Below are 27499 nucleotides of genomic sequence, written 5' to 3' on the forward strand. Positions count from 1 at the left end.
CCGCAATAAGAGAAGCCACCGCAATGAGAAGCCCGCGCACCACAACGAAGAGTAGCCCCCGCTCACCGCAACTAGAGAAAGCCTGCACGCAGCAACAAAGACCCAACGCAGCCAAATAATAATCAATCAATCAACCAATCAGAAGATATCACCTAAGTTACCTGGTGGATATTTCCTTCTTCCACATCCATGTCCTAAGCTTTAGGAATGATGAGAGATTTCTTATGTTTTGATTTGTCCAAGTTATGTATCTGTAACCAGATTGAAGAATCACATTTTGTTATAAATTAACTGTATATACTTGCAGTTGTGTTAGATACTCTGTTTCTTAATGTGTTTCTAGATGATCTTGGGCAAATCATTTAAATCTTTATTTAGGGGTTTTAAAGGTCTATCACATGGTCAATATCTCCAGATTAAAATTGTCTTTAGGTTTTTTACCTGGTTCTTAGAAGAACTGGATTGTCCGTAATGGATAGTATTGGAGTGAGGCTTCTTTGAAGTTTCTGAAGAGTCCTGACATAATTTCCTTTTAGACTTGTGGGCTGTTCTGCTTACTATTAACTGGTGGTCACTTACATCAGCTTCTTTAGTTTGATCAACTGATTGTTGCTGCAGCAGTTGGGAATCTTCCGTTTCTGTGTCTGATTCAAAAATGCGTGGTGGTCTTTTCACTTTTAGTGACTCGTGGCCTTTCCCTAAAATTTGTGTTATGTATTTGCTTGTCAAATTTTCTTTTTCATTCACTTGGAAGTCAACAGCACTTTTTATTACACCTAACTTGTTATTTGACATCTGAAATACTGAACTATTAGGTAGTTGTTTAATTTCACTTAAACTCATGACCGATAATTTTCCACTAGAAGGGGGATTTTCTGTCATATTTTCAAAGGACTCAGTGTTTTTTTCTTGCAGAGATCTAGAAGTCTTCATCTGAATGCTGCGATTAGATCTTTTTTTAATAGCTGGATCTAAATTCAGTTTATCATCCTGGATCACACCAGTTTTAAGTGAAAGCAACTTAGATTCTGTAACAACATGTTTTCTTTTCAGGTTGTCAGGTTCTAAGATATTTTTGTTCATCTGTAACTGTCGATTTTTGAAAACTGGTATGAATTTAGGGGCAATATTATGTTGGGAGCTAAAATCTGTGTCTTGAACTTGAGTACTTCCTCTGTTGAGCTTTGTTACTTCCAGATGTACTTGTGCTGCCTTGTCAGGCAGGGATTTCTTTCTGCTCTGAACAGATTCTGGCTGGAGGTGCAGAGTTGAGGACACATAGGGCTTCGGCTGGCTGACCGAAAGCTCCACCTTGTGGTCTGTGGCTACTGAATGAAGTGGAATACTTTGAGCCTGGGCAGGTCTTGTGGAAGGGGCCTGAGCCAGAGAGGACCTGAACTTTTGTTTAGTGGTTAGATTAGGCGGCTTGACTTTGTTTTCCTGAAAGGATAAAGATTAGGAAATTTCGAAAATGTAATAATGTCCTTAATGGAGAAGAAATGATATAAGATATCATCAAAATAAGGATAAAAAGTAACACAACAATACATAGAACAGGTAAAGAAAAACAAAAAACAAATGAGCCTTAGTGAGGACATGTGTATATTTCTTATGATTTGTATCCTTCTTTAGATACCATCCTTTCAAGGTAATATTTTAAGATGAAGTTATATTCTAAATTGTATATAAATCAACTATAAAAACTATACCCTTAGCTGCTACCATCGTCCTCCAAATGTGCTTGTTCTGCTGTCTCTCTCAGAATGTCTTTCCCTCTTCTCTCCATTTTTTCCCTCTCAACTTCCCAAGGATCTTCTATCCATTACTATTTGTCACCAAAAAAATAGGACAAGGTAATGCTCTTATCTTTTAGTGTGCATGTTCAGTCTCCTTAAGTAGATACTAGATTCTTTGAGGGTAGGAACTATGAGTTACTTATTCTTACATCCTTCACATGCTTAAATCTTTCACACAGTTACTAACAAAACATTTACTCAGAAATTAAATTAATGGAGGAGGTGGTTGCATCTACACTACGCCTTTCAGAACAAGTAGGATTTTGAGTATAGGGCAGTGACTGTGTCTTAATCATTTTGCAATCTTATTGCCTACTAGAGTGCCTGGTATCTGGAAGCAATTCAGCAAGTACTTGTCAAACTGACTTGTCAGATACATCAAAGAGAAACAAGTGTTCATAGTCTTCTTAAAAAGTTGTTGTAGAAAAATATAAAGCATGAAATATACCATTTTATCCATTGTTAAGCATACAATTCAGTGGCATTAAGTACATTCCCCACTGTACTTCTGTTGTATAATCATCACTATTTCCAAAACTTTATCTTTATCCCAAACAGGAACTTCATAGTCTTTAAGCAATAACTCGTTTCCTTCTCCTCACAGCTTTGGTTACCACCATTCTCCTTTCTGTCACTATGAATTTGCCCACTCTAAGTATTCCATGTAAGTGGAATCACAATATTTGTCTTTTTGTGTCTGGCTTATTTCATTTAGCTTTTCAAAGTTCATCCATGTTGTAGCACATGTCAGAATTTCATTCATTTTTATGGCTGAATAATATTCCATTGTATGTATATATCACATTTTGTTTATCTATTCATCTGTTGCTGGGAAGTGCTTAGTCTTTTAAAATACATACCTATTAAGTCTTAGTGTCTGTAAAAGAGAGACATGTGACAATAATCGGAAACACTGAACACAGAGTTCTTTTCTCACCCTCTGACATAAAAAACACATAGATTCACACCTTGAAATAAAATTTAAAAAAACAATCTGGAACAATATTCAAACCAGAACAATTGGTTTTTCTCTCCCTTACTGGCGATTCAGTTGTTGAATATAGTTGGGAGGACAGTAGGACAGAATTTTAGGAGATAAGAGTTGTGAACAGGCAGAGGAAAAGTGAGTGAGTGACCCACTTACTTATTAGGCAAATCATACCAAAACTTAGTGGCTTTAAACAAAAATAATTATGTTTTATCTTTAATGATTCTGGGATTTTTAAAAAAAAATTTATTTATTTTTTGATTCTGGGATTTGACATGGTTTAGCTAAGAGTCTCTCAGGCAGTTGTGGTTAGATGACTCTGGGGCTGGAATCACTTCCTCACTCACATGTGTGATGATCGACACTGGTTGTCATTTGGAGTACCTACAGGTAGCCTCTTCATGTAGACTGGGATCCCTCACATGTGGCATAGCAACTGTCCCAAGAGACAGGAAGAAACTGTTTTTCTTTTAATGACCTAGTCTTGGAAGTCATGTAGCATCACTTCTATCACAGGCCTGCCCAGACCCAAAAGGAGGGGACATAGACCCCATACTACAATAGAAGAGTTGTCACTGGTCAGAAGGGCATGTGGCTGGGTGACCTTGTAGCCACCTTGAAAAATGGAGTAGAATGTCAGAGAGCAGTTGGTCTCTTACCAACTTCAAGCCTCTGACATCATAGTACAGGTGACCTACAAAAGGGCTGGTGCACTTGGCAATGGAGATGCGTACAAACCCGACGCAGGATTTAGAGAGCTGAAGGAGGAGATGTGGTCGGGGCAGATGGAGCTATGGCCCAACTTCTGCTCCACATCAACAAGCTGCCATAGCTTATCCCCATGAGGCTGAGTTGCAATACTGGCCTCACACAGACTTTCTCTGTGTGAACGTAGCTCTTGCTTCGCCTCCACCTTCCCAATCACGTGCCACCCTAAGCCAGAACGATGTAGGAAGGAATTCAAGGACACATACCTACAGCGTACTCAGGTTGACATGATACAAAGTCACCACAGAGAATAATGCTCCTTCTCCCACCACGGCTATTCGTGGGAGAAGTGGGAAGTCCCCAATAAAGTCCTGGGTAAGGTTTGGGTGATGCTCAAAGTAGGTGACTGGGTTCACTTTTGTCTGTAGATTTCTCAAGCTGGAGTCTTATTCATGTCAGTGAGGCAAGAAGACGCCCCTCTTTACTTCCTCATAATTTGCAGAGGGCACAGAAGAGGAACTAGCCAGCTTTCATGACCCTGAGTGAAGTGATGCAGAAGCTAACTGAGGAATGTTTTATAATGCCATGACACAACAAGGAAGCCATCATTCAAATGCAAAATATGGGACATTTTCCAGGTAAATGATCCAGTTTTCCCAGCAAATAACTGGCATAAATAAAAAGGAGGGGAGTTTGGAATGTTATTCAATAAAAGAGATCTAAGAGATAGAACAACCAAATTATGTGGAACTTGCTTGGATTCTGACTTAAACGAAACCTCTAAAATAAATCTTTGAGATAAATAGGGAATTGCAGTATGAACTGGTATTAGGTGATATTAATCAATTATTATTACATAATATTTTTTAAAAAGCTCTTATCAGAAAAAGACACATACTAAAGTCTTTACAGATTAAAATAACAGCATATCTTGGATTTGTTTTAAAATACTACAGTTTACCCCCACCCCAAAAATCCGTCAAGGAGGAGCCAGATGATAGGCATACAAGAGTTCGTTATACTATAGTAATTTCTTTTATGTATCTTGGAGAATTCCGGTAAGTTAAAAAAAAAAGCTAGTTTGGCTAAGCACTCCTACTAATTTACTTTTTTAAGTCAGTTGAGTTTTATCAAGCAGTTTGATCAATTTGTTTTTCATTTTTTAAATTTATTCTTTTTAGTACTTAGAGCTAACAAGGTTGTAACAATAATAGGAACTAACATGTACTGAGAGCTCAATTACAAGGAACTGTTCCAAATAGGATTATCTAATCCAAAAACAAAACACAAAAAACCCTATGAAGTACTGGGAAGGAAATGGTGATGTGCTGCCCAGATCCCCTTCAAGAAAGGGCTGCTCCCCTGCTGCTGGGGTACTGTCAGCAAACCACCTTTGGCAGTCAGCCCCTGCAGAGACTGCCTCAGTTATGGAGACCCACCTCACCCTAGAACCTGCCTGTGTCCAGGTGGCCCAAATCCAACGACAGATGGAAGAGGTATAAAGGCCTGGCTATTTTGGCCAATGAAGAACCACTGTGATGGGCCGTTTTAGCCCCTGTGCTCCTCAGAAGGTTGGCCATGGCTATCTGGCACCTGCTTTGCTTTTGACTTCTCCCTTTACCCATTCTTCTTCCTTCCCTGCTGTCTGTAGGTGTTGATTCCAAGGGCACTTCTCGATAAGCATCACACGCACTGGACTCCATTTCAGAGTAGGCCTCCTAGAGAGCCCAATTTGTGACAAGTGCTATTACTACCACTACTACTATGCCCCATTTTACAACTGGAGAAACTGAGGCACAGGGAGATTAAATAACTTGCCCAAGATTATACAAGTAGTAAGGAGTTCAAACCTAGGCAGCCTGTCTCTAGAGTCTGGCTCTTAACCACAAATCTAAACGTTTTCCAATTTTAGAACTAAGAATCCATTCTTTGGGTTTCAGTTTTAATTTTGCAATGTATTTAACTGTGTGGCTTTGGTTAAATTACTTGAATGCTGTTTCTTCTGCAAAACTGAGAAAACATTTTTTTACCCCAAGAGTCTATTTTGATGATTAAGTGAGAAGGCACAGAGAAGGCACTCAATAAAACTGAGGAGAAATTCTTATTGTCAATGTACCAATTGTCAGAAGCAATATAAAGACCAGAATTTCCAAGTAAGTGTTATTTTACATTTAAGAAGCAAATTTTCACAAATATATTGTCTGGACTCACCACTTTCAAAACAGATGTAGGCTGGAAATATAAGGTATTCAATAAATATATTCAATAAAAATGCATGATGTAATGACATATCTTCTAAATTCCTCAGATTTGGACTTGGCCAACAATTAAACTTTTTAAAATGTTATGTCAGGGCAAAATTTTAAGATTCATAAAGATCATAAAGATGTCAATTGGTATTTGTCCATGCACACTCCCTTCTAAGGAAATGGCCTTGCCTTATAGCACTTGATATCTTGGCTGTTATGTTTTTATAGCATTTATATGAGGTGTTAGCCCCTAACCCAAGGATACCAGATCCACAGGCTGGCTAGTGACAGATGGTGTGACCTGGCTAGAAAAGATAAAAGGGGTCTATCAAATACTGGCTTTGGTGAATTTTACTCGAGGACTATAAAGAGAATGAAGCAAGCAGTATGGCAGCAAAAGCTGAAAAAATGCCATGAGGCATAGTGTTTGAGCCGTAGCAAGTCAACACCACGTGAAAGCCTAAATCACTGGAGCAGTGGAAGCTACAATAAAACAAGACGCTAGTATTATAAGTCAAGAAAGGAGACTCAGAAGACACAAAAATATTCAAATAATTCATATTACATTCCAAACTGTTCAAATTATTCAAACCTCCGTCTTTCCTTTTGATGAAAACACACATATTTGTCATTTAAAAGAAAGATCATTGTTGAAAAATTTAAATTGAATTTCCACTTGTTCTTCAAAAACTTCCCTTTTAATTTTGTTTCCTTTTGACAAAGAAATCTTATTCTATTGAGTGTGAAGATAGGCCATCATATTTTCTTCATCAATATTGCTTAATTGCTACATATTCTTTTTTTTCATAAATAAGATTTCACTTAGCATATCATCTTACAATGAAAATGCTACCATAATTCAATTTCTATAAATGGAATTATTCAAAGGCTTTTTCAATCAATCAGACTCAAATGACTGAAGTGGCAGAATTTCAAAGAAAACTTGGATTTGTATGAGGCAAATGTTTCCAAACTATCCTATATGATCATTTATTCATTTATTCTTTGAAAAAACATTTAATGAACACCTATTAAGTACCAGGAACTTGGAATAAGATGAATATGCTCTTTGCCCTCTAGGAAGTCATGTTAAATTAGAAGAAATAGAACAGTAAACAACTACTACCATCATACCAAGTTAAATACAATAATAATAATAATGACAATAACAAATGGTTAAGTACAACAATGACAAATAGTATTAGGGAAACACTGAACTGACAGAAAAGACTTATAGCACAGTGGATAGGTAGTCCATCACTGAAGGCAAAAGGTGCATAGCATGTCTTAGAGAACTTGGTAGAATATGAAATCTCTTACCTGCAGATACAGTTTAGTTAGTTCTTGTGTGTAGTACAACGGTTTAGTTGTCATCTTTATGGGAAATCCACATATATGGGGCAGTTTAGATTTTAAATCTGAAAGAAAACTTTTCAACACACTTTCCATATCTACCCTTGGAAAGAACTGTATGGGCTGACTTCTGATGCAACTGAGAGGGTATCTGAACATTGTTAAAGAACAGTGGGAAATTTTCTGTAGATAGAAGACAGCATTTTTTAATGGAAGTAAAACGGTCTTAAAAGGTACACAACTAAATCCTAAATATTTTATGTATTGCTTATTCCATATTATCCAAAGCTATAGAGAACATTTACTCACAGGAATCTTAACTGCTTAAATATTAACACTCACAATAAAGACAACTCACAGTACCCTTACTATATGGCTTTCTACACAGACTGGCAAACTAAGATTTATAAAAAAAAATGATTTATAAAAAAGATACTATGACCTTTATAGATTATAAAAATAAGTGTTTATAGTAAACAATAAACAGGTTGCATCTCCAAGAGCAGTAAAAATTCAGTACAGAGAAACAACATGTATAGAGTGTACTCAAGCTCTAAAAGCAGTTCTTTGAGAAAAGCAGTTACTTTTTCTGATGAAAAATATTCTGAAGACTTGGAATAATGTCTTAGCATCTAATGAAGGGGAAAAATTGATACCTGTCAACCTCAGCTTTATATTAAGATTTGGGTTAGGAAATGCAGAATACAGAAAGAGAACATTAGGTTCCTCCCTCTTCCATTTGGAAACTCCAGCTGGTCAGAGTATAAAGAGACAGAAATGGTGAAATACGTACTAATTAAGATGGAAGAGTTTCACCTGAGCACTTGTGTGCTTTTTGTATGTTGATTTTTAAAAATAACATTAAGAAAAATATTTCCTTGAATCAATGGGGTGCATTAAGTGCAACTCAAATCCTCTAAACTTTGACCGTAAAATTAAATACTCTGAAAAGAAAATTTCATTAAATGACTAATTCTTTTAATTCTACCCTTTCAGTAATATCCAGCATGCCACAGGAGGGAGCCCTTGGCTAAGAAGAAGCCTGCAATTATTTTCTCACTTTTACTAGGAATCATGTAAACATTTTTCCTATCTACTCTAAAGTTTCTTCTGCTGTCTAAATTGTTGCAGTAGTGTTTAAGGGGAAAAAATATTATTATTAAGCTCATCCTCAAATAAAAATAGCAAAATTCTAAGGAAAACAAAAAACACTTATTCAGATAAAAAGAAGTAGAGGGAAAGTAGCTTCATTTGAACTTAGAGAAGGTTGAAAATGATGACATCAGGGCAGGAGTAAGCCTGGATCATAAGGTGGGCAGAGAGCATCTGTAAAGGATATGTGAAGATCCTTCTTCCTATCATTTTGAAGTAGATGCTGCAGTATATTTTAGTAGTTCCATAATTTTCTGGAAGCTTATAGCTATACTAAAAATTAAGAACAAAATTGAAATTCTCCTGAGAGAGCTAAACTTAAGGTTAAATTACAAGAAGTAAAATCAAATAGCTACTAATGTAATATATGTTTCTATTCCTTACCAGGTCATCCCAGTGCATCTGGAAATCTTCATATGAGTGAAAAGGACAGTCAGGGGGTATGGTGTGAAGAATACTTATTATTTGTCCCATTTTCATACTATAAAACATAGAGGTGGTGAAGTATTATGAGCCAATGCTTAGATACAGTTTAACTAGGTGATTTGGAAAGCATTCAAAAATTTTAGCAACTATCAACACATAAGTAAATAAGCTACTCATTTGCTCCCAGTTCTAAATTAACATTGTACTAAATTCTTAACAACTAGAATTGTTAGAAAATCTAAGTTGAACTGATGCAAACAATAAGCCAGTTATAAACACAAACTAATGAATACAGTGTTGCCACATAGAGGTATGCCTGGTAATTGTTAGACTTTAGGGAAAAGTCTGTTAAGAGCTGAATGAATCAGAGTCAAATCTTGTTCCCTACCTACCTTTTCTTGGCTTCAATGACCAAGGCATTGTGTATATGCTGCTTGAAAGTTCTTTTGCCTAAGCAGGTTAAAATTTCATGCCAATAGTCATATTTATGTTAATAATAAGTCATTTTTTCCCCTGAAGACAGTACAAACTTAAAACAGCTCATATCAAATGACAATGAATCATTAATTATATGTACAAGTTTATAATATTCTATTGATATTATTATAATAGTTGTAATTTTGTAATGAGATACCTAGAAATTTTACTGTTTTAAAACTAGGTCTAATAAAAATGTAAATGTATATCAGAGGCCTTTAGAGTCATGCACTTTAAGATTCTTTCTCTAAAGTGTACTGTGTTTATGTGGTCTGTTTAGCAGAGTTTACCAAATAGAGTAGCATTTTTGGCTTATCAGTATAGTCCCAGGTACTATGTATACACAGTAAAATGATGCTCTCCCTTCATGGCAGTTTGAGGTTTTTCAAGCTGTTTGCTGACCCAGAATGGGGAGCTGTTTGAGTTCTTGTTTCTACTTGTTATTGTCAGATTCTATATATACATTCCCACTTTTAATATATACATTCCCACTTTTAATCATGTACTTGCCTATAGTATCTCCTCCAGGTAAAAAAAATTTGTTAAACTCTTATGTAAATTAAAAAAAAAAAAGTAGATAGATATTTTTATTTTTTTGGCCACATCCAGTGGCATGTGGCATCTTAGTTCCCCAACCAGAGATCGAACCCATGCCCCCTGCAGTGGAAGCAGAGTCCTAACCACTGGACCACCAGGGAATTCCCAATAGATAGATCTTTTTAAGCAGTTTAATTGAGATGTAACTCACATACCATACAATTAATTAACCCATGTAAAGTATACAATTCAGTGGTTTTTAGTATATTTGCAGATATGTGCAACCATCACCACAGTCAATTTTATTTTTGTTTATTTAAAAATTTTTTGGCCATGCCACGTGGCTTGCAGAATCTCAGTTCCCCGAACAGGGATTGAATCTGGGCCAAAGCAGTCAAAGACTGGAATCCTAACCACTAGGCAACAAGGGAACTCCCACCACAGTAAATTTAGAACATTTCATAATCTCAAAAAAACAAACAATGAGTTGAAATAAGGTAGTTTTTTGGTTACAGTTTTATTGAGGTATGATTGACTCTCAATAAACTACATATATTTAAACTGTACGACTTGGTACATTTTGACCTATGTATGTACCATGAAACCATCACCACAATCAAAATAGTAGACATACTCATCGCTCTCCAAACTGTCCTTGTAATCCCTCCAATTCTTCCTTAGTTTGCATTTTCTAGATTTTTACATAAATGGAATAATATAATATGTACTATTTTTTGGTCGGGATTCTTTAGTCATGTTGTGGTATCAATATTTCATTCCTTTTTATTGCCAAATAATATTCCATTGTGTGGATATACCACAGTTTGTTTACCTATTCACTTTTTAATGGGCATTTGGTTGTTTCCAGTTTTTGGCTATTACAAATAAAGCTGCTGTGAACATTTGTCTTTTTTTTTAGATAAATTTTAATTTATTTTTTTATACAGCAGGTTCTTATTAGTCATCAGTTTTATACACATCAGTGTATACATGTCAATCTTTGTATGGACATATGCTTTCCTTTCTCTTGGGTAAACCCCTAGGAGTAGAATGGCTGAACTGCATGGTAAGTATATGTTTAACTTTTAAAGACACTGCCAAACTGTTTTCCAAAGTGGTTGTACCATTTTACATTCTTCCCAATCATGTATAAGTTTTCCAGTTCCTCCACATTCTCATCAATATTATATCAGGCTTTTTAGTTTTGGCTATACTAGTAGGTGTGTAGCAGTATCATATTGTGGTTTTGATTTGCATTTTCCTAATGACTGCTAATGATGTTGAGCATCTTTCAATGTGCTTACTTGCCACCCATATATTTTTTTGGTGAATTACTTGTTTAAATCTTTAATTATATTTTAATTGAATTGTATATTGTTGAATTGTAAGAGTACTTTATATATTCAATATATTATGTATTCTCAGTAAAGCTGCTTTGCTGGATATATGTTCAGCAAAAAAAAAAAATGTAAATGTATAACAAAATTATTTTAGTAATTTGATGGCTTCTGTATGACAATATTGTTTCAATATCTTTTTAAAGTGATAATTCAGTTTCAAAAATTCACAAAAATGGTTTATACTTTTGCACATATCAATGTTGAAGCAAAATAAGAGACAACTACTATCTTGAACCCACCCTAAATATTACAAATTTAAATCTCACCTTGGCAAAACATAGCACCGGTTGCTCAAAATCGAATGTGCCGCAATAACAGCATTCTTGTTAGTTTCAAAATCCTTTATAATACTTTGAGAAATATCAAACTCTCTTAGCTTTGAATAGAAATAAGATTTTAATGCATAAGTCCTCAGAAGAATTTGGCAAACAAAAAGAAACATTAAACAACACAGATTTATTACACACAGTTATGCATTATATAGTTTCAAAGGCTATTACACTGAATCATACATAACCACTTTACATAATGTAATCAGTGTTTCAGCTCATCCTGTTTCTCCTCTATACAGTATATCAAATATTTCATGCTTTCCCTCTTATCTTCCAAACCCAAACTCCTATTTTGTACTTATTTGAACTGGTTTTCAGTTTCTTTAATTATGTTAATTTATAAGAAGTTGAATCTCTGTCCAAAGGAAGGTACTTACATTTTGTCAGAATAGCATCTTAACTAAAGTAAAAAAAATTTTTTTAGGGTCTTCCCTGGTGGCGCAGTGGTTGAGAGTCCACCTGCCGATGCAGGGGACTCAGGTTCGTGCCCCGGTCCAGGAAGATCCCACATGCCGCGGAGTGGCTGGGCCCGTGAGCCATGGCCGCTGAGCCTGCGCGTCCGGAGCCTGTGCTCCGCAACGGGAGAGGCCACAACAGTGAGAGGCCCATGTACCACAAAAAAAAAAAAAAAAAAAAAAATTTTTAAGTGGAGGATGTGTTAGGGAGTTATACCTCTATCTGGTCTTTTGGAGGGGAGAGGACAGAGCCAGTACTCTCACTCTCCTTTTGTATCCCTTTTCCATGTCTTGGAATGCTTTTTTCTGCGGTCCTCAGGTGCCCTGTCTGTAGGGTATTTAAGCCTGTAGGCAGCCAACAACTTGCCACTTAAAGTTTTCTCACCCTGGGAAGTGTGGGGCATTTTCTTACAGTGAGCCAGAGATTAGAGAGACCTCAAGTGAGGTGGAAAATAAAGTATTAATGGGTGAGAGGACACTGTATTAAGATTAGAGAGAACAGTTCACAATCATTTGCCCTTATCATCCATCTTTTGGGAAACAACATTCTAACTTTATTGCCTACTGCTTTTCAATGAACTCCAGCTAACCTGGCCAATTTTTTATTGCCTGGACAAGTCATAAGCATTTTAACAATGCACTGGCTTAAAGCATTGCCCCCACTCTGATTTATCTGAGTTCTACCAATACAAACCTTACAGGCCTAAATCTAGACTCTTCTCCTCCACATTCAGTGACTTATCCTTCTCTGAATTTCCACTGCATTTATTAGATTAACAGAAATGGGGAGCAGGGCAGAGCAAAAAACCATGGATGTAGGAAGAGGAAGATGATAAGTGCTGGTCATGTTGAAAGGACACCAAGAATGAAAAGATACCTATTGTGCTGTACACTGGAAATAAATCTTGTGCTGTGATACTCTGTGCTTGAGATTAGTTGCCTGAGCTGTGTGTTAGGAAAAAGATGGTCAGTGCAGGAATGGCTATGACTGTTAGAAAAGACTGGCTGCAGGTGGATGAATAAATTATTTAAGGGAAAACAGAACCTGAAGTCGAATTCAGAGAAGGTGGGTATCAGTTCCAAATGTTTGCAGTTTATGAGTTCTCACATACATCTACTTACACAGCTTGTGTTTATATCCTTCTGAGTATTTTCTACACTATTCAGGGACTCAAGGCAATTGCTGCAGGGATCTCCATGATACTAGCACTATGTTTATATTGGTCTTTCTCAACTTAAGAGTTTTCTGAAGACCAGCAAACCACTCACCTCTTCACTATACACCCCAACAGACTCTGATTTGCCTATCATTTACTAACTCTTTGCATTTATTTACTTAACAAATATTTGTGTCCTTATGTGAGCAAACCCACATAAGAAGGTACTCAATAAATATCACTTCCTCCTTATAATGGCAACCTAAAGAATTTGGACTTTATCTTTCCTAGGCAACATTGAGATACTAGAGATATTTAGGTTGGGGACCTCTGTTTTAGAAAGAGAACTCTGCTGACACTGTGAGGAAAAATTAGAGAACAAGAAGGAAAAATGCTGGAAACAGGAAGGCCAAAATGGAGACCATTTTAATAGTTCAAGGAAAGGAAAGGAGTCTAAATTAGAGCACTGGAAATGAAGACAGAGAGGAAGAGATTTCAGAGACAAAGGTAGACTATTGAAGAGCGATTGGATATAGCAAGCAAGAACCAAAGATGACCCTGAAGCCTCTGGCTGGGTAACTTACTGGCTGTTGATGCCAGTGACCAAAAGAGTAAATTCAAAGGAGGAGCAGAGTTGGGGCTGGGGAGGGTGACAAGTAAATAATTCAGTTTTAGACACAACTGGGTCTGAGTACCATTAGTACATTCATGTGAAAGTATCAGAGAAAGGACAGACAAGCTGAAATTATACAAGGATGTCTGGGAGGTATCATTGTATAGGTTCAACACTGGAATGGGTGAGCCTGTGAAGGAGAAGAAAAGAGGGCTGAAAATGGAACCCAAGGGTTCCATTTACAGTGTGATAAGCAACATTTACACTGTGATAAGAGAAAGATGAGCCATGAATGAATGGAGGAGATTCTGGGGAAAAAAAACCAGAACAGTTTCAGAGAAATAAAAAAAGGAGCTGATTCAAGAAGAGAGGAAAATTTTGTCAAAGTTCCAAAGGTTTCAAATATGAATTCCCTCAGACATCTCCTTTTTCTCTGAACTCCTAAAGAAACATAGTTCCTATAACAATTATTTTGATACTCTATTGCCAAAAAAACTGCTATTCAATTGTTGTGTTTTTTACTCAATACTTATTAGGTATGTACTTCTGTAAGGCTCTTTGGGACATAAAAATTTGAGCCAAGGAACCCAAGCCTAGGTGAAGGAAGTATGATGTAGTGTAGTAGAAGGAAGAGAGTGGAAGGACAAAATCTAAATCCTGAATCTATTCACCTTTATGACCTACAGCAAATTACTTAAACTCTGTGTCTCGATTTACTTATAAAGTAATAACAATAGCCATCCTTTATGAACCTCTACTATGTACACTTAATGTACTTTATCCCATTAACCTCCTAACATTGTATGAGGTAAATATCATTACCTTCAATTTACAAGAGATCCAGGGCAATTAAGTAACATGCCCAAAGAGGCACTGCTACTAAGTGCAGAACTGGGGACTTTAATGTAGTTCTAAGCCTACACTGAATTTTTTCGGTGTGTGAATTTAACCGGTGCTGAGGAAATGTTCCTTTCTCCTGGTAAGTTGTGTGTGCATGCCTTTTCTTCTGACCAAGATAAAAACTTCTGGAAGGAAAAGATGTCTTCCATCAGCACCATGCACATATACATAATGACAACCAATAAATAGCTGTCTATGGAGTAAATACAAATTTGTTTCCAGGTGCCCATTTCCCAAATTTTCCGTATAACTAAATGATCAAGGCAAATAGCTTAAGATTACATAATGCTATTCTGGAATATGTTCCTCATGTAACTGTGGATTCAATTATAATCGTAAAGCATGAAGCAGTAAAACGGCAGTTTATGCATATAAACTTCTTTTTAAACACTTAACTGTCAGGAATGCATTATTTTAAAGTTTAAAATAGTCTAAAATTCGATAAATGAGTAAATTATTCTTTCAAATACTTCTTGAATCCATTTAAACTCTAAAGATAAAGGCTAAAATCCCACTTCTCATAATGAATTATGATAAACTGTCTTAAAATTTGCCTAGATAGGATCAAAGATCAGAATTTAGAAAACTACTAATTTGTAGCCCACAGGAGTTAAATAGGATATAGAAACAAATGTCACTTAGTTCAACATATAAATTAGTCTTCCACTCCACTCAACTTTCCACTCATTCCACAAATATTTACTGGAGTGACAGGTAGTATGGTAGGCTCTGATGACAGAAAAATCAATTAAGACACAGGCCCTGCCTTCTAAGACTTCTAAGTTTAATGAGATAGTTACGTGGACAAGAATATGTGATACACATGGCCAGGGGAGCACAGAGAGAGATGAGTCTTGGGAGTTGTGTAAGTCTTCACAGAGGGGTGATATCTGAAATAAGCCTTGAAAGACGAGTGGGAAGATGAGCCAGAGAATGGACACAAGCTTGGAGAACAGTATGAGCAAACACATGTAAGTATGAAAGGCCATGTTATCTTTGAGAAACAATTAGTAGTTTGGCTACCTGGAGAGCAATGATGGGGGAGATGAATTTGGGTCAACTGGTATATTATACTAAAGAGTTGAGATTTCATCTTATTGATAATAGAAGCCATGGTAGATTTTTAATAAGGAGAATGAAAGTGTAGAAGATGAACTGGAAAGGAGAGAGATGGTAAATATCCTCCTCCTCACCTTTATTCCCCCCTCTGGACCTATAACCAGTACTAGATTTTGATAAAATGAAAATTCAATCCAATTATCTTTTAGTATATTGGGGACAAAGGTAAATAAGGCAGGACCCAGACTCTCAAAGAAATTACAACTTAGTAGGAACATAGACATGTATGAAACTAAGTTTTATAGCAGTCTGGAGGTGAAAAATGACATATCAAAAGTATAAGTAAAGTGAGATTTAGAGGAACCGATGAGGAATTATAATTTAGGGAATCAATTTAAATAAACCGAACAAGCATCTGTTGAGTGTAAATGTTGAACAGAAGAGAGGAGCGTATCGCCCCCATTTCTGGTGTTTGCTTCCATGTCGAGAACGATGTACTAACACATATTCATGATGTCACTCTCCTCCTTCACTCACCCCTCCCAGGGCAGATGGGATGGCTTATCTGGTTGGTAAAATTGGGACAACTCCTACCTCATCCTCTTGGGAGCTGGCCTGCTGGCAAAGAGTGGTGTTCTGTATTCTCTCAGTCATACTGGGAATGGTGCCTGATCTCCCAAGTGAATCTGTGGGTTTCTGTTACTGCCATAAGTTCGTGGGTCAATCTACCTAATTCTAGGGTTCAGACAGGTCACATTCTCCAGTAGCTGTTTTTCTTTTTCAGTAATAAACAGTGTGACCGTATATCTGTTAAAATAATTAAAATGGAGACCAAACTAGAAAATTCCTTAGGCAGACAATACCAGTTAAGCTACAAAGGCAAAACCTAATTTAGCTTATTCTGCAACCCAAGCAAAATTTAACTTAGATTATTTCTTGTAAATGCCTCCAAAAATCATAAATGAACCACACTGTTTTCCAAAGTGGTATGCTACAATAACTTTTAACCAATCCCCTGTCATTTGGAAACCCCACTGCTATAACCAATCATTATAAAGATTAAACAGCTTCCAAATTTTTGCTATATAAGCCGTCCTATAACAACACACCTCTGAGCTTCATTCCACTGTTGGTTTGAAGACTCCCAGTTCACAAACTATAGCTTTATGCACAATAAATTCTTAATAAATACAATTTTGATTGATCTGATTTTAATTTTTAACATATCCCAGTTCATACACATTGGGCCAGTATCCCATTAGGTTAGCTAGTGCCCCTTTCACTCTCAAAAGTGTTCATTTTGGATGATAAATTATATTCTCATCCTAGTAATAAAGGTGGTGTTCTGATCTCTATATGTCATACTCTTCTTTGTCATTCTCTAATTGGTTCAAATCTCAGATATATAACACAGAAGTATCATCTGTAGGAAATTCAAAGGGTAGTAAAACACAATATTGGTCCCTAAGAAGCTAATTATAAGGCAAGTTGGAGATACAGAAATGAGTATAACTCTAAAAATACAAATAGGGGGACCTCCCTGGTGGTCCAGTGGCTAAGACTCCATGCTCCCAATGCGGAGGCCCGGGTTCGATCCCTGGTCAGGAAACAAGATCCTACATGCCGCAACTAAGAGTTTGCATGTCGCAACTAAACATTCCGCATGCCCCAACAAAGATCCCACGTGTCGCAACTAAGACCTGGCACAGCCAAATAAATAAATAATATTAAAGTAACTAACTAAATAAAAATACAAATAAGTATGTGAGCATGGTGAAGAGTAGTGTGAAGGTTTAAAAGAGGGTGAGAGATCACAGTGGGTTTGGAGCCTTGGGAAGGTTCCTCATCAGTACCAGATACTCATGTTATGCCGCCCAATCTGTAACAGAGAAGAACAAACCTGAAATATACAAGATGGCCCATTCTCAAGGCTCTGCCTCCCAGGTCTGACCTTTAAAGGTATAACACTTTTCGTTCATATAGAGATAAAAAGTTGTGGAACAGAGAATAACACTTGTCTTGTTGGAGGTTTACAGGAACATCGTGACCTGACCTACGTGGACAGCTGCAAGAACAAAGGATTCGGCACGGAGAAGTTTGCAACAACTAGCCACACCCCTCCCTTTTTACTCTAAGGCAGGTAAAATGGGTCTCTGGGATGCTAGCCCACCACAGTCTCGGTCTGCTGGCAAGTGGCTACTCCTTGCCCCAACGCCTCATCTTTCAATTTACTGGACTGTTGTGCAGCAGGCAGCACGAGCTTTGACTCAGTAACGATTCCAATTATTTATATTCAGGTCCGCTTTCCTACTGGCTTACGTAACTCTTGAAGGCCAGAAAGTAGATCCTATTCATTTTTGACTTGTCTATTGCCTCAACATAACAGGTAATCAAAAAATTATAGAGAAATGAATAAAGTAGCATTTGAGCTGGCTCTTAAAGAATAAGCATAATGTATAGCCACTCAGAGGGGCACTCTAAGCAAAGGAAGAGTCATCTGTGCTATGAGTGGGGTTTCTCAATCTGGACACTACTGACAGTTTGGGCTGGAAAACTCTTTGTGGGGATGGGAGTGGGGTTGCTGTCCTGTGTACTGTAGAATATTTAGCAGGATCCTGGCCTCTATCCACTAAATGCCAGTAGCAACACACCGCTCCTACTTTGTGATAGCCAAGTTTTCTCCAGACATTACAAATGTCTCACGGGGAACAAAATCACTAATTTTGCCCTCCACCCTTCTCTGTTGAGAACCACTGTCACAGAAGAAGGAAAATAACATTTACTGAGTTACCATTAATGTGTAAGATTCTATGCTGGGTGCTATGAAAATCAGCAAAATAAAAGACACATCCTTCCACTAAGAAGGAAAAAACTGTTATGTGTAAAAAATAGATGAGAAAGAAAAAGCTCTAATAATGCCAGTGGGGGGTTATTACATTTAGTATGAGCTGAAATAGCATTTTTAATATTTGGAGATGAAAGAAGAGGCACGAAGTGGGTGCTGAGGCAGGGCAGGGTTGTGGAGTCTTGAATGCCACCTAAAAAGATTTTTGAGCAAGGGAGTAATATAATTAGATCTGTGTTAAACTGACAGAATCGTGTTTTCTTTGGTAAACAGATTTAGGACAATATCAATATAGCAAGCATTTAATAATATGGATTTTGATAATAAAAACTTTCTTATCACTCTTTTTGTTAAAAATTAAAACCTCCTAGCATATCAGTAATAATAATAAATATATTAATTATACAGTAAGTATAGTAAGGTTAATTATAGAAATCAAAATATGTGGTACCTGAGGTGGTGGCAGTCTGATTGTGTAAGCTTCTACGCTTAGACAAACTTGAGTTTCTGTTACATTGATGTCTAATACTGAAAATAAAATTATTAACCGTGAACTTTCCGGAATTATTACTCCATCCTATCAAATTAAGTATTTTAGTAACAAAAGAAATCAATTTAACTCAATTTATTCAAGTTGGAAACTCAGTTAAGAACGGATTTTTTTCACACATGGTAAAATTCAAATAATCACCATATAATATTTGATGGTCTATAGATGAGACATCTAAAAGAAGACAAAAGCATATGTGGGTATGTATGTGTAGGGTAGGGTTACAATAAGAAAAATGAGACATCCCACAATTGAGAGGAAAACTCAACAAATACTTTTTAGAAGTCTGACATCTATTATATATGAAAGATGAAGGCTCTTCTTAAATTAGAAGAGGTACCAGGCCATGCTTTTGACTTCACTAGTCTTACTAACAAATGTCCTCAAATATACTGGCAGATATATTCCAGATCTTTCAGAGCCCCAAGGCTTCTATCTTGCTTTCTTGTGATTAAAATTACTTATACAAGTCAGATAGTGGTACCTGGAATAAAGCACGAGGGGGCTTCTGGTGTACTGGTAGTGTTACACATCTACAATTTGTCAGTTTTGCCATAGAATATTACATTCAGTAAAACTAGAAGAAAAAATTCTAACACGTGAGTGAGGAATTTTGCTCTCCTAAGCTGTTATCTTTAACCTCCGACAGCTGTAGTCTCCTGACAGTGTTTGGGGATGGAACTAAATTTAGGTAATGAACCCATTCATCCAGAGCTAATACACAGTGACTGCCACTGTCCAACTTAAACATAAAACCAGAGCAATGAGGGCAAATAGGCTTCAGCTTGGAAGTCAACTCAGAGCAAATACTCTGTGGATTACAGGTGCTAGTCCGAGATTTAAGGCTATGGCCAAATGGTGGTAAAAGCTACCATGACTGACAATAATGTCTACTTGGCTCAGGATTTCCCCCATCTGCTATCTCTGGACTACTATTTAGGAACATGTCTACCTGCAATACAACCATGCACATCAATGAAAGAATTAGATTAAACCATATTGTAAACTGTGTGTTTTAGATCATCTGTGTCTCTTTAGACAATCATTTTTTTTAAGAAGAAAAAGAATCATGTACTCAAAAGAAAGTTTTTACTTACAACAGTACTAAAAAATTCTTATGATATGGCTCTGGAAACTATACTTTATAAATGCCTGCAGAATTAAACTCCTTTTTGGTCACAGTTTTCTTTAAGTAGAGAAATTAAAAATATAGCTTTTATTCCAATTAAGAGAAGTGAATTTTTTTTCTTATGTAAGTAGAACGTATATTTTGAACCAGAGGTGACTTCCTGAGTAAAACTGTGATTATAACAATATATGATTAAATTCTGAAATAACCTAATCATCAAGATTTTAACAACCTAACCATCTGTACCATTCTTTAAACTGTTATTATATTAATGTTTTAACTATTAACTTATGTATTTTTACTTACCAACAGCACTTTGCTTTCCCATCTGAGAAAGAAATTCTCTTCCTTAAAAAATTCATAGGATATGCCATATTATTAAAACTTATAAATCGTGCTTAATATAACCTTTTTATGTAAAATTATCAAAGCTATGAAAAATGCTTTAAAATACAATTTTAGGGACTTCCCTGGTGGTGCAGTGGTTAAGAATCCACCTGCCAATGCAGGGGACACGGGTGCGATCCCTGGTCTGGGAAGATCCCACATGCCGTGGAGCAGCTAAGTCCATGCACCACAACTACTGAGCCTGCGCTCTAGAGCCCATGAGCCACAACTACTGAGCCTGCGTGCCACAACTACTGAAGCCCGTGTGCCTAGAGCCCGTGCTCCGCAACGAAGAGTAGCCCCTGCTCGCTGCAACTAGAGAAAGCCCATGGAGCAATGAAGACCCAACACAGCCAAAATAAATCAATGAATAAATAAATAAAATGAAGTTTTATATGAATATCTAATGACAATTCAGAGAAAAAATATAATCACTCAAAAAGTATCTCTTCAATTAAAAGGACAGAAATACCCAGTTCTTCCCTCAAATATTTATTCCTGGTATAAAATATTTAGAAAAGTTAGATCTCAACAAAAAATTCGAACAAACTTTTGGTTCCAACAATGCTGGTAATTTGTGTTCATTTTATTATAATGCTACATAACTTATATTTATTCCTCTTTAAACATCAAGTATTCTATAATAAAAACATTTTTTTTCAAAGAAACACTAGGAGCCCTCTAGATATAATCCCAAAGTAAGGAGATGACACTTATGTTGATGTGGGCTTGCTTGAGAATCCTTGGTTGGGGCTATGCTTTAAAAACCATTCCCTAAAAATAATATATCTTAAAATTAAAAACACATGTACATAATAGCAGTAAGCTAGTTCAGAAAGCCCCAATGACTGAAAGAGATAAAGTCACCTTGCACCAAGAGATGGCCAGCTTTATTCCAGGCTGGAGCAAGTCTAGCTGTCAGTGAATATGAAAGGCAGTTTTGAAGAATTACAGGAATTACTCGTTGTGGAGCCTCCACCTAAAATATTAAAGCACAAAATATGGGCAAGTTCACAGCAATTGTTATGTCCCTATAAACTCAGAGAAAAATGTCTGTGTGTATAGATCACCACCTAACAAACTGGGCTATCCTGGATATAAGTTATAGTCATCACTACAGCTAATCCTATCTGGTTCTAAAGTTAAAGAAGTGTTAAAATAGATTCACTTTGAAACTATGACTATAATGGGCAAATTCTACCTGCTTATCCTGGCTCAGTAAGCCTAAACTTTTGGAGCTCCGGTGCTAGGACCTTAAACTTTACTTTGTATTTTGCTGTACACAAAGGAAACAAGTCCAGAATTATACTGTAATATTTCTCATTATGGTTCACTCTAGTTCAATATCACAAAACAATTAAATATTCACATGGGCACACATGCAACCAGCAGAGTATCTCTACTTGTACAGAATTTTTAATGATCAGATGGGAAATTCATGAGTACCCCCAGCATATTGATTAAAGAGGGTTTCCAGGCTGCAGTGCAGGGAGGAGGAGTCCTGGAAGAGGCAGTGGGCTCTGTGGGTTGAGCAGACAGAACTGAGAGTCCAGGGAGGCCAAAGAAAGTAGAGTTTGGGGGTTAAGTATTGAGAGAAGAGAGCTGCATAGAGAGAAATTCTGAGATCAGCGGAGTCCCTCCTTGAGTATTCAGTTACATATGGAATAGCACATGCATATGAGGAAACTTCTCAGGGCTGTTTGCTATACAAACGTCCTTACAAATGTAGCCCAGAAGAAAACACTGCCATTGCCTTTGCTAGCATGTAGAAAAGTGAGTGAGCCAAAGTAACTGTCACCCAATGAGTAAAAAGGAGGGAATTATTTCCTACTTTAAGATTCCTGAAGGCTGGAAGTTTATCTGCTTCACAGCTTTATCTCCAGAAACAAGTGAAGTGCTCAGTATATTACAGATATCTGCTGTGATTATTATCATGTAGAAAATATCTATATAAAGAAAAACTGAGCATAATCATGAAGTCTCCACAAGGATGGGAAAGAATACTGCCTTCCCACAGATTGTAAATGACGGCTAAAACCAGCTTTCAGGTTATTCAAACATTTCTCAGGGAACTGCAAACAATCTCCGGGTATTGTTGAGATCTTATCATCCTAGAACTTAAAGAAAGCATCTCATCTTGGAGATGACCGAAAACCTCATTAACCCTAACCCCACTAGGTCTAGGAACAGAGGCCAGCAGTGATGCCTGGATGGGCTGCTAGGATAACCAAGAATAAATTGCCTCAGAGATCAATGCAGAGACATGAAGGGAGCTCCAGCAAAGTCTCCACGGCCTGAGTAACTGAGACATGACAGGTGCTCAACTCCACGTATTCATTTTTTTTTCTTGCTAAGATCCAGACACTCACCACCACGGGAAATACAATCTATACTGTTTTGTTCCCCTACTTATTAGCTATATGATTGTGGACAATATTTTCACCTCTCTGGGTTTCATTTTCTTCACCTGTAAAAATGGGGATATTTACTTCTTGGAAGATACAGATGATAAGTGAAATTATGCCACATAAAATGCCTGCAAGAAAGTACCCAACAAAATTAAGACTCTTCCCGTCTTTCTCTACTAAATGTGCACAAAATAATTGTTCTGGGAAAAAAAATGTTGGGTTCTTTCACATGCATAGCAATAACTTATGAGAAAGATACTCCAATTTTTGTTTACTCACAAAAGAAGTTGAATACAAAATCAATATAAACAATGTCTGGAATTATTATCCTTTTTAAAACTTACCTTAGCTCCATGTTTTTCAATATAGGCATTAAGTTTTCCAGCTTTATAAAATGGTATCTATTAAAAAAATCCACATTGATAAGAAGGACTTAACATATATATATTATTAAATAATGCACTACATAAAGAATTTAAACATTATACAGCAGAGCAAAGCAGAGGGCCATCATCTCAACAGTTTCTATGCCCAGGAGAAAGAAGCAGGTAATAATCATTCTCTTCCTGAAATAGAATCCGTGGGTACATTCCAAAGTGAGGAAAGCCTTTCTGGGAGTGACCCGAATCCAGAAATCACATAAGTGAAAAGGCCAATGAAGTTCATATAATAAACATTTAATACCTTTCCTAATAAACAATAATTTATTAAACATGAATAAGGAAAATGGACACAAGTGGAAGATCAAGAGAAAGTTCAAAAGGCCAAGGTGTTCCAACTAACCAATGAAACAGAAATTAAAAGAAGATATTATCGATATTTTTAACCTAACAAATTGGCAGATACGCAAAGACTGCTAATATTTAGTGCTTGTGAGGATGTCGAAATATAGGTTCTCTCATACACTATTTATTAAATGTAATCTAGTACAAGCTTTTCACAGCACAATTTAGCAGCATGTAGATTATAGTTTAAAATGTACTGAAATCCAACATCTAAGAATTTAACCCACAGAAACTACCAAATAAATAAAAATGATATAATTTCCACTTTCTGAAGCATTGTTTATAATAGCACAAGACTAGAAACTCAGATGAGCATTAGAAGGTAATTAATAATTAAATTATTATACACCCATACAATGAAATCCTTAAAAATGAGTAAAATATATGTACTGACACAGAACAATACCCAGGCTGCTAATGGGGAGATAAAAGGTAAGTTTCAAAATAGTATGTATAATAATCCCATTTTCTATTTTAAATATTTTTGTAAAAATTTTTACAGCGTGTAATATCTTTGTAAGAAAGTAAAACATATTTTTAGATGGCAATTTTCCTCTTACTATTCTTGCTAAGATTAGGATACTAAAATTTACTAGAACTCTAAAACAATGTCCTCCTTGTTTCATAATTTTTTCAGGTAGAAAAGAACACAAATAAGAGACTTTACTGTCTACTGGGTCACCAACAGCTTGTCTTTCTTAAAAGCTATATTAAGGATGAAAAGATAAAAGATGGACATACAACCATAAAACCTAGAAATAAAAGACCTGAAGAAGATTTTGAGTGGTCTATCAGCATTGTTATTAAATATTGATTTCACTGGATTCTGGGGAATTAAAATCTCAGAATAAGAGGATTTTCAGAAAGATTTTTGACAAAAATCTCAGGATAATATAATTTTTATAAAGATTCTTGGTACTTCATTTATCATTCCCAGTTATATACAGCACTGGAAATGTATTTCTTGTTCCAATTTTACTAAGAAAAAATTTTAATGAAATTTCCAAATTAAAAAAAACTATTGAGCATGTGGTGGTATGATGAATTGGGAGATTGGGATTGACATATATACACTACTATGTATAAAATGGATAACTAGTAAGAACCTGCTGTATAAAAAAATAAATAAAATAAAATTCAAAAGAAAAAAAAAAAACCTATTGACCTAAGTTCTTTAAAAACAATTGGAGATTTGCTGGAACAAGAAACTTCTTCTTTTATATTAAATGTAATTCTAAAGAATAAAATATAAGAAAAGGATTAAGTCTGTGCTATCTTGAAATTATGCTGTAACGTATTTTATTCATTGATAATCTTTATCTTAACATTAATGACAGGGAAAACTAAATATGAATTTAGAGCCACAAAAATGGATCTTACACATCAGGTATATCAAAGTTAAAGTCTGTTAATGGTTTGATCAACCTACAACACAACGTAATTTGTCTTCATAAACCATGTTCAATTTGAGCTATAATTAATACCTGAATTAATGTTTATCGATATTGCTCCCAATAATTAGTAATAATACTTTATAAAATGTTAAAATACTAACCGCCATCACCACCCAAATTTGGGTAAATATTTCAGGTACAGGTGATGTCAGGATATCTTGGTGCAAAAACAGCAATTGCCTGTGGAGATGAAATGTATTAATTTTAAAGTGGACTGCCCACTCTCTGTTTTTACTTTACCAGAACATTTAAAAATTGCTTAGTTTGGGCTTCCCTGGTGGCGCAGTGGTTGAGAGTCCGCCTGCCGATGCAGGGGACACGGGTTCGTGCCCTGGTCTGGGAAGATCCCACATGCCGCGGAGCGGCTGGGCCCGTGAGCCATGGCCGCTGGGCCTGCGCGTCCGGAGCCTGTGCTCCGCAAGGGGAGAGGCCACGACAGTGAGAGGCCCGCGTACAGCAAAAAAAAAAAAAAAAAAACTCCAATTTTATCTTTAGACCTGAAAAAGTCTAACCACTGTGAAGAATCCAGCTTTTTAAATTCCTGTTTCTTCCATTTTCCTTTTTTTTTTTTTAAAGTAGTGGTCAGAAGCACTTGAGTAAAGAGTCTAAGGATTCACCCATCAGTGAAGTTATCAACTACTTTAGTGTGAGAACTATTGACTAGATGCTTTTTCTTCAAAAAGGAATTTTTTTCCAAGCCAGAATGAAGTGGGGTAGCAGTTTTAGTTCAGTATTCAAAAGCCAAATGAACTTACAACAACAATCATTACAATTCAAATTACCATCAATAATTTTGTTGGAAAAAATGCGAAAAACATAAAAGGGAATAGAGGTAGAAATGTAAAAATTTTCAAAATTATTAATCATCAAGGAAACAAATTTTAAAAACCAGGAGTGTGCGTGTATGGGATTACATCAAAAGGTGAGATGGGTCAATCTGTTTCTGGTGGCCTCATCTTTGTTGGAACTGTGGTGCAGCAGGTACGTGCTTTTGCAAGGCCTGCCTTTGTCTGACACAACCACGTCTCTGCTCTCTCTGTTCCAGCCTCTTTGTCAGTGATTGGAACGATGAGTCAAAACACCCCTCTCTTTGGGCATGACCCATATGAGGGTGAACAGCAAAAAATCTCTCTTAAGGTTTTCTACTTATTTGTTTCCCAAAGGGGTCACAAGTGAATGCTCAATGAGTATCAAATTGTACTTTAGCAGGAAGGGTACAGACTCCTGGCTGCACCTGAGTGGGAAAATATACAGTGGGCAGGAGAAAAGTTTTATAAATAAGAGCAAAATGGAGGACACCCCAAGAGTGTCTTATTTCTGGCCCCTAGCAATCTTATACGTGTTTGTTCCTCTCCAAGAAATTCAGTTACAGATATACTATTGTTACGTATTCTAGGAGTTCTTTTCTGAATGTCTCAAACAATTTAAGGGACTAATACATGGTGGGACCTCAGTAATCACAGTGTTATACTTTAGGCTTCAACTAAGCTGTTTTTCGAAGACTATCTTGGGTCTTATTTTAAGATAGTTCTTGGAGAAATACTCTTCAGAAATACTCATATCAACCTGAAAATTTAAAAATTATATTAATCTAAAATGTTTACAGTATCTCCTAAAGTGCTTCAAAAACAGTAGGTACTTCATATATATTTATTACTATCTCTATGTTTTGGGACCCTGATTTAATTCATCAATGTCCATAAAATATTTAAATTAAAATATCAGACAAGAAGCCACAAATATAAAAACTCAACAGTGAGATAGTCTATCTCAAGTATTTCAAGTCCTCCCCTAAATGTAATTCAATATACCTGATTAGAAAAAAACTGAATTCCTTTATTTCAAAATTATATAAACAGATTGAGTAAATGAGTATTTTGCTTTAAAGGAGATACTACTAAAACAGCTCTTAAAGGTCTCAAAAAGTTTATAAAGTCTTATTTATAAGATGTGTTTTTTTACCTGCATATCTTCAGCTGTGCACTCCTCATCTCATTATCTGCCACTCCATTACTCAATATTATCCTGACAGCACAGAGTTTGTGTAAATCTGGAAGTGTGATGAAGAACAGTGACTGCTGCCTAGAGTCATTCATACTTTCTTGTTGACTGAATGTCTCAGTAATCAGGCCTTTTAAAATAAACAACAATAAAAGGGTAGCAAACTATTTTACCAATAGGGTTTCAATACAAATTCATTACAGAATATTTGATATTGTGTTAGTATAAGATGATAAAAACAAGTTAGCAAACATCAGCAGTTAAATATCATTCACATTTTACCTTTGAGGTTTTCTAACGATAATCTAGAATTTGGGGGGGGTGGACAAGTTTTATAA

At 36.2% G+C, this 27499-nt stretch overlaps 1 protein-coding gene across 1 annotated transcript; it reads right to left on the minus strand.

Moving 5' to 3' along the window:
* Positions 1–194: 194 nt before the first annotated feature.
* On the minus strand, positions 195–27256 carry CUNH18orf63 (chromosome unknown C18orf63 homolog). The gene is made up of 12 exons (XM_029221774.1): positions 27123–27256; positions 25262–25340; positions 23266–23322; positions 21381–21492; positions 20433–20474; positions 18899–18975; positions 11353–11462; positions 8631–8727; positions 8434–8519; positions 7062–7245; positions 442–1440; positions 195–251 (listed from the first exon to the last, which is right to left on the minus strand). The coding sequence occupies exons 1-12, from the start codon at positions 27254–27256 to the stop codon at positions 195–197; spliced, it is 2034 nt and encodes a 677-aa protein (XP_029077607.1).
* Between the last annotated feature and the right edge of the window lie 243 nt (positions 27257–27499).

The sequence above is a fragment of the Monodon monoceros genome, unplaced genomic scaffold, assembly GCF_005190385.1.
Source record: "Monodon monoceros isolate NGI ecotype Baffin Bay Population unplaced genomic scaffold, NGI_Narwhal_1 Super_Scaffold_1, whole genome shotgun sequence".
In the NCBI taxonomy this organism is placed as follows: Eukaryota; Metazoa; Chordata; class Mammalia; order Artiodactyla; family Monodontidae; genus Monodon; species Monodon monoceros.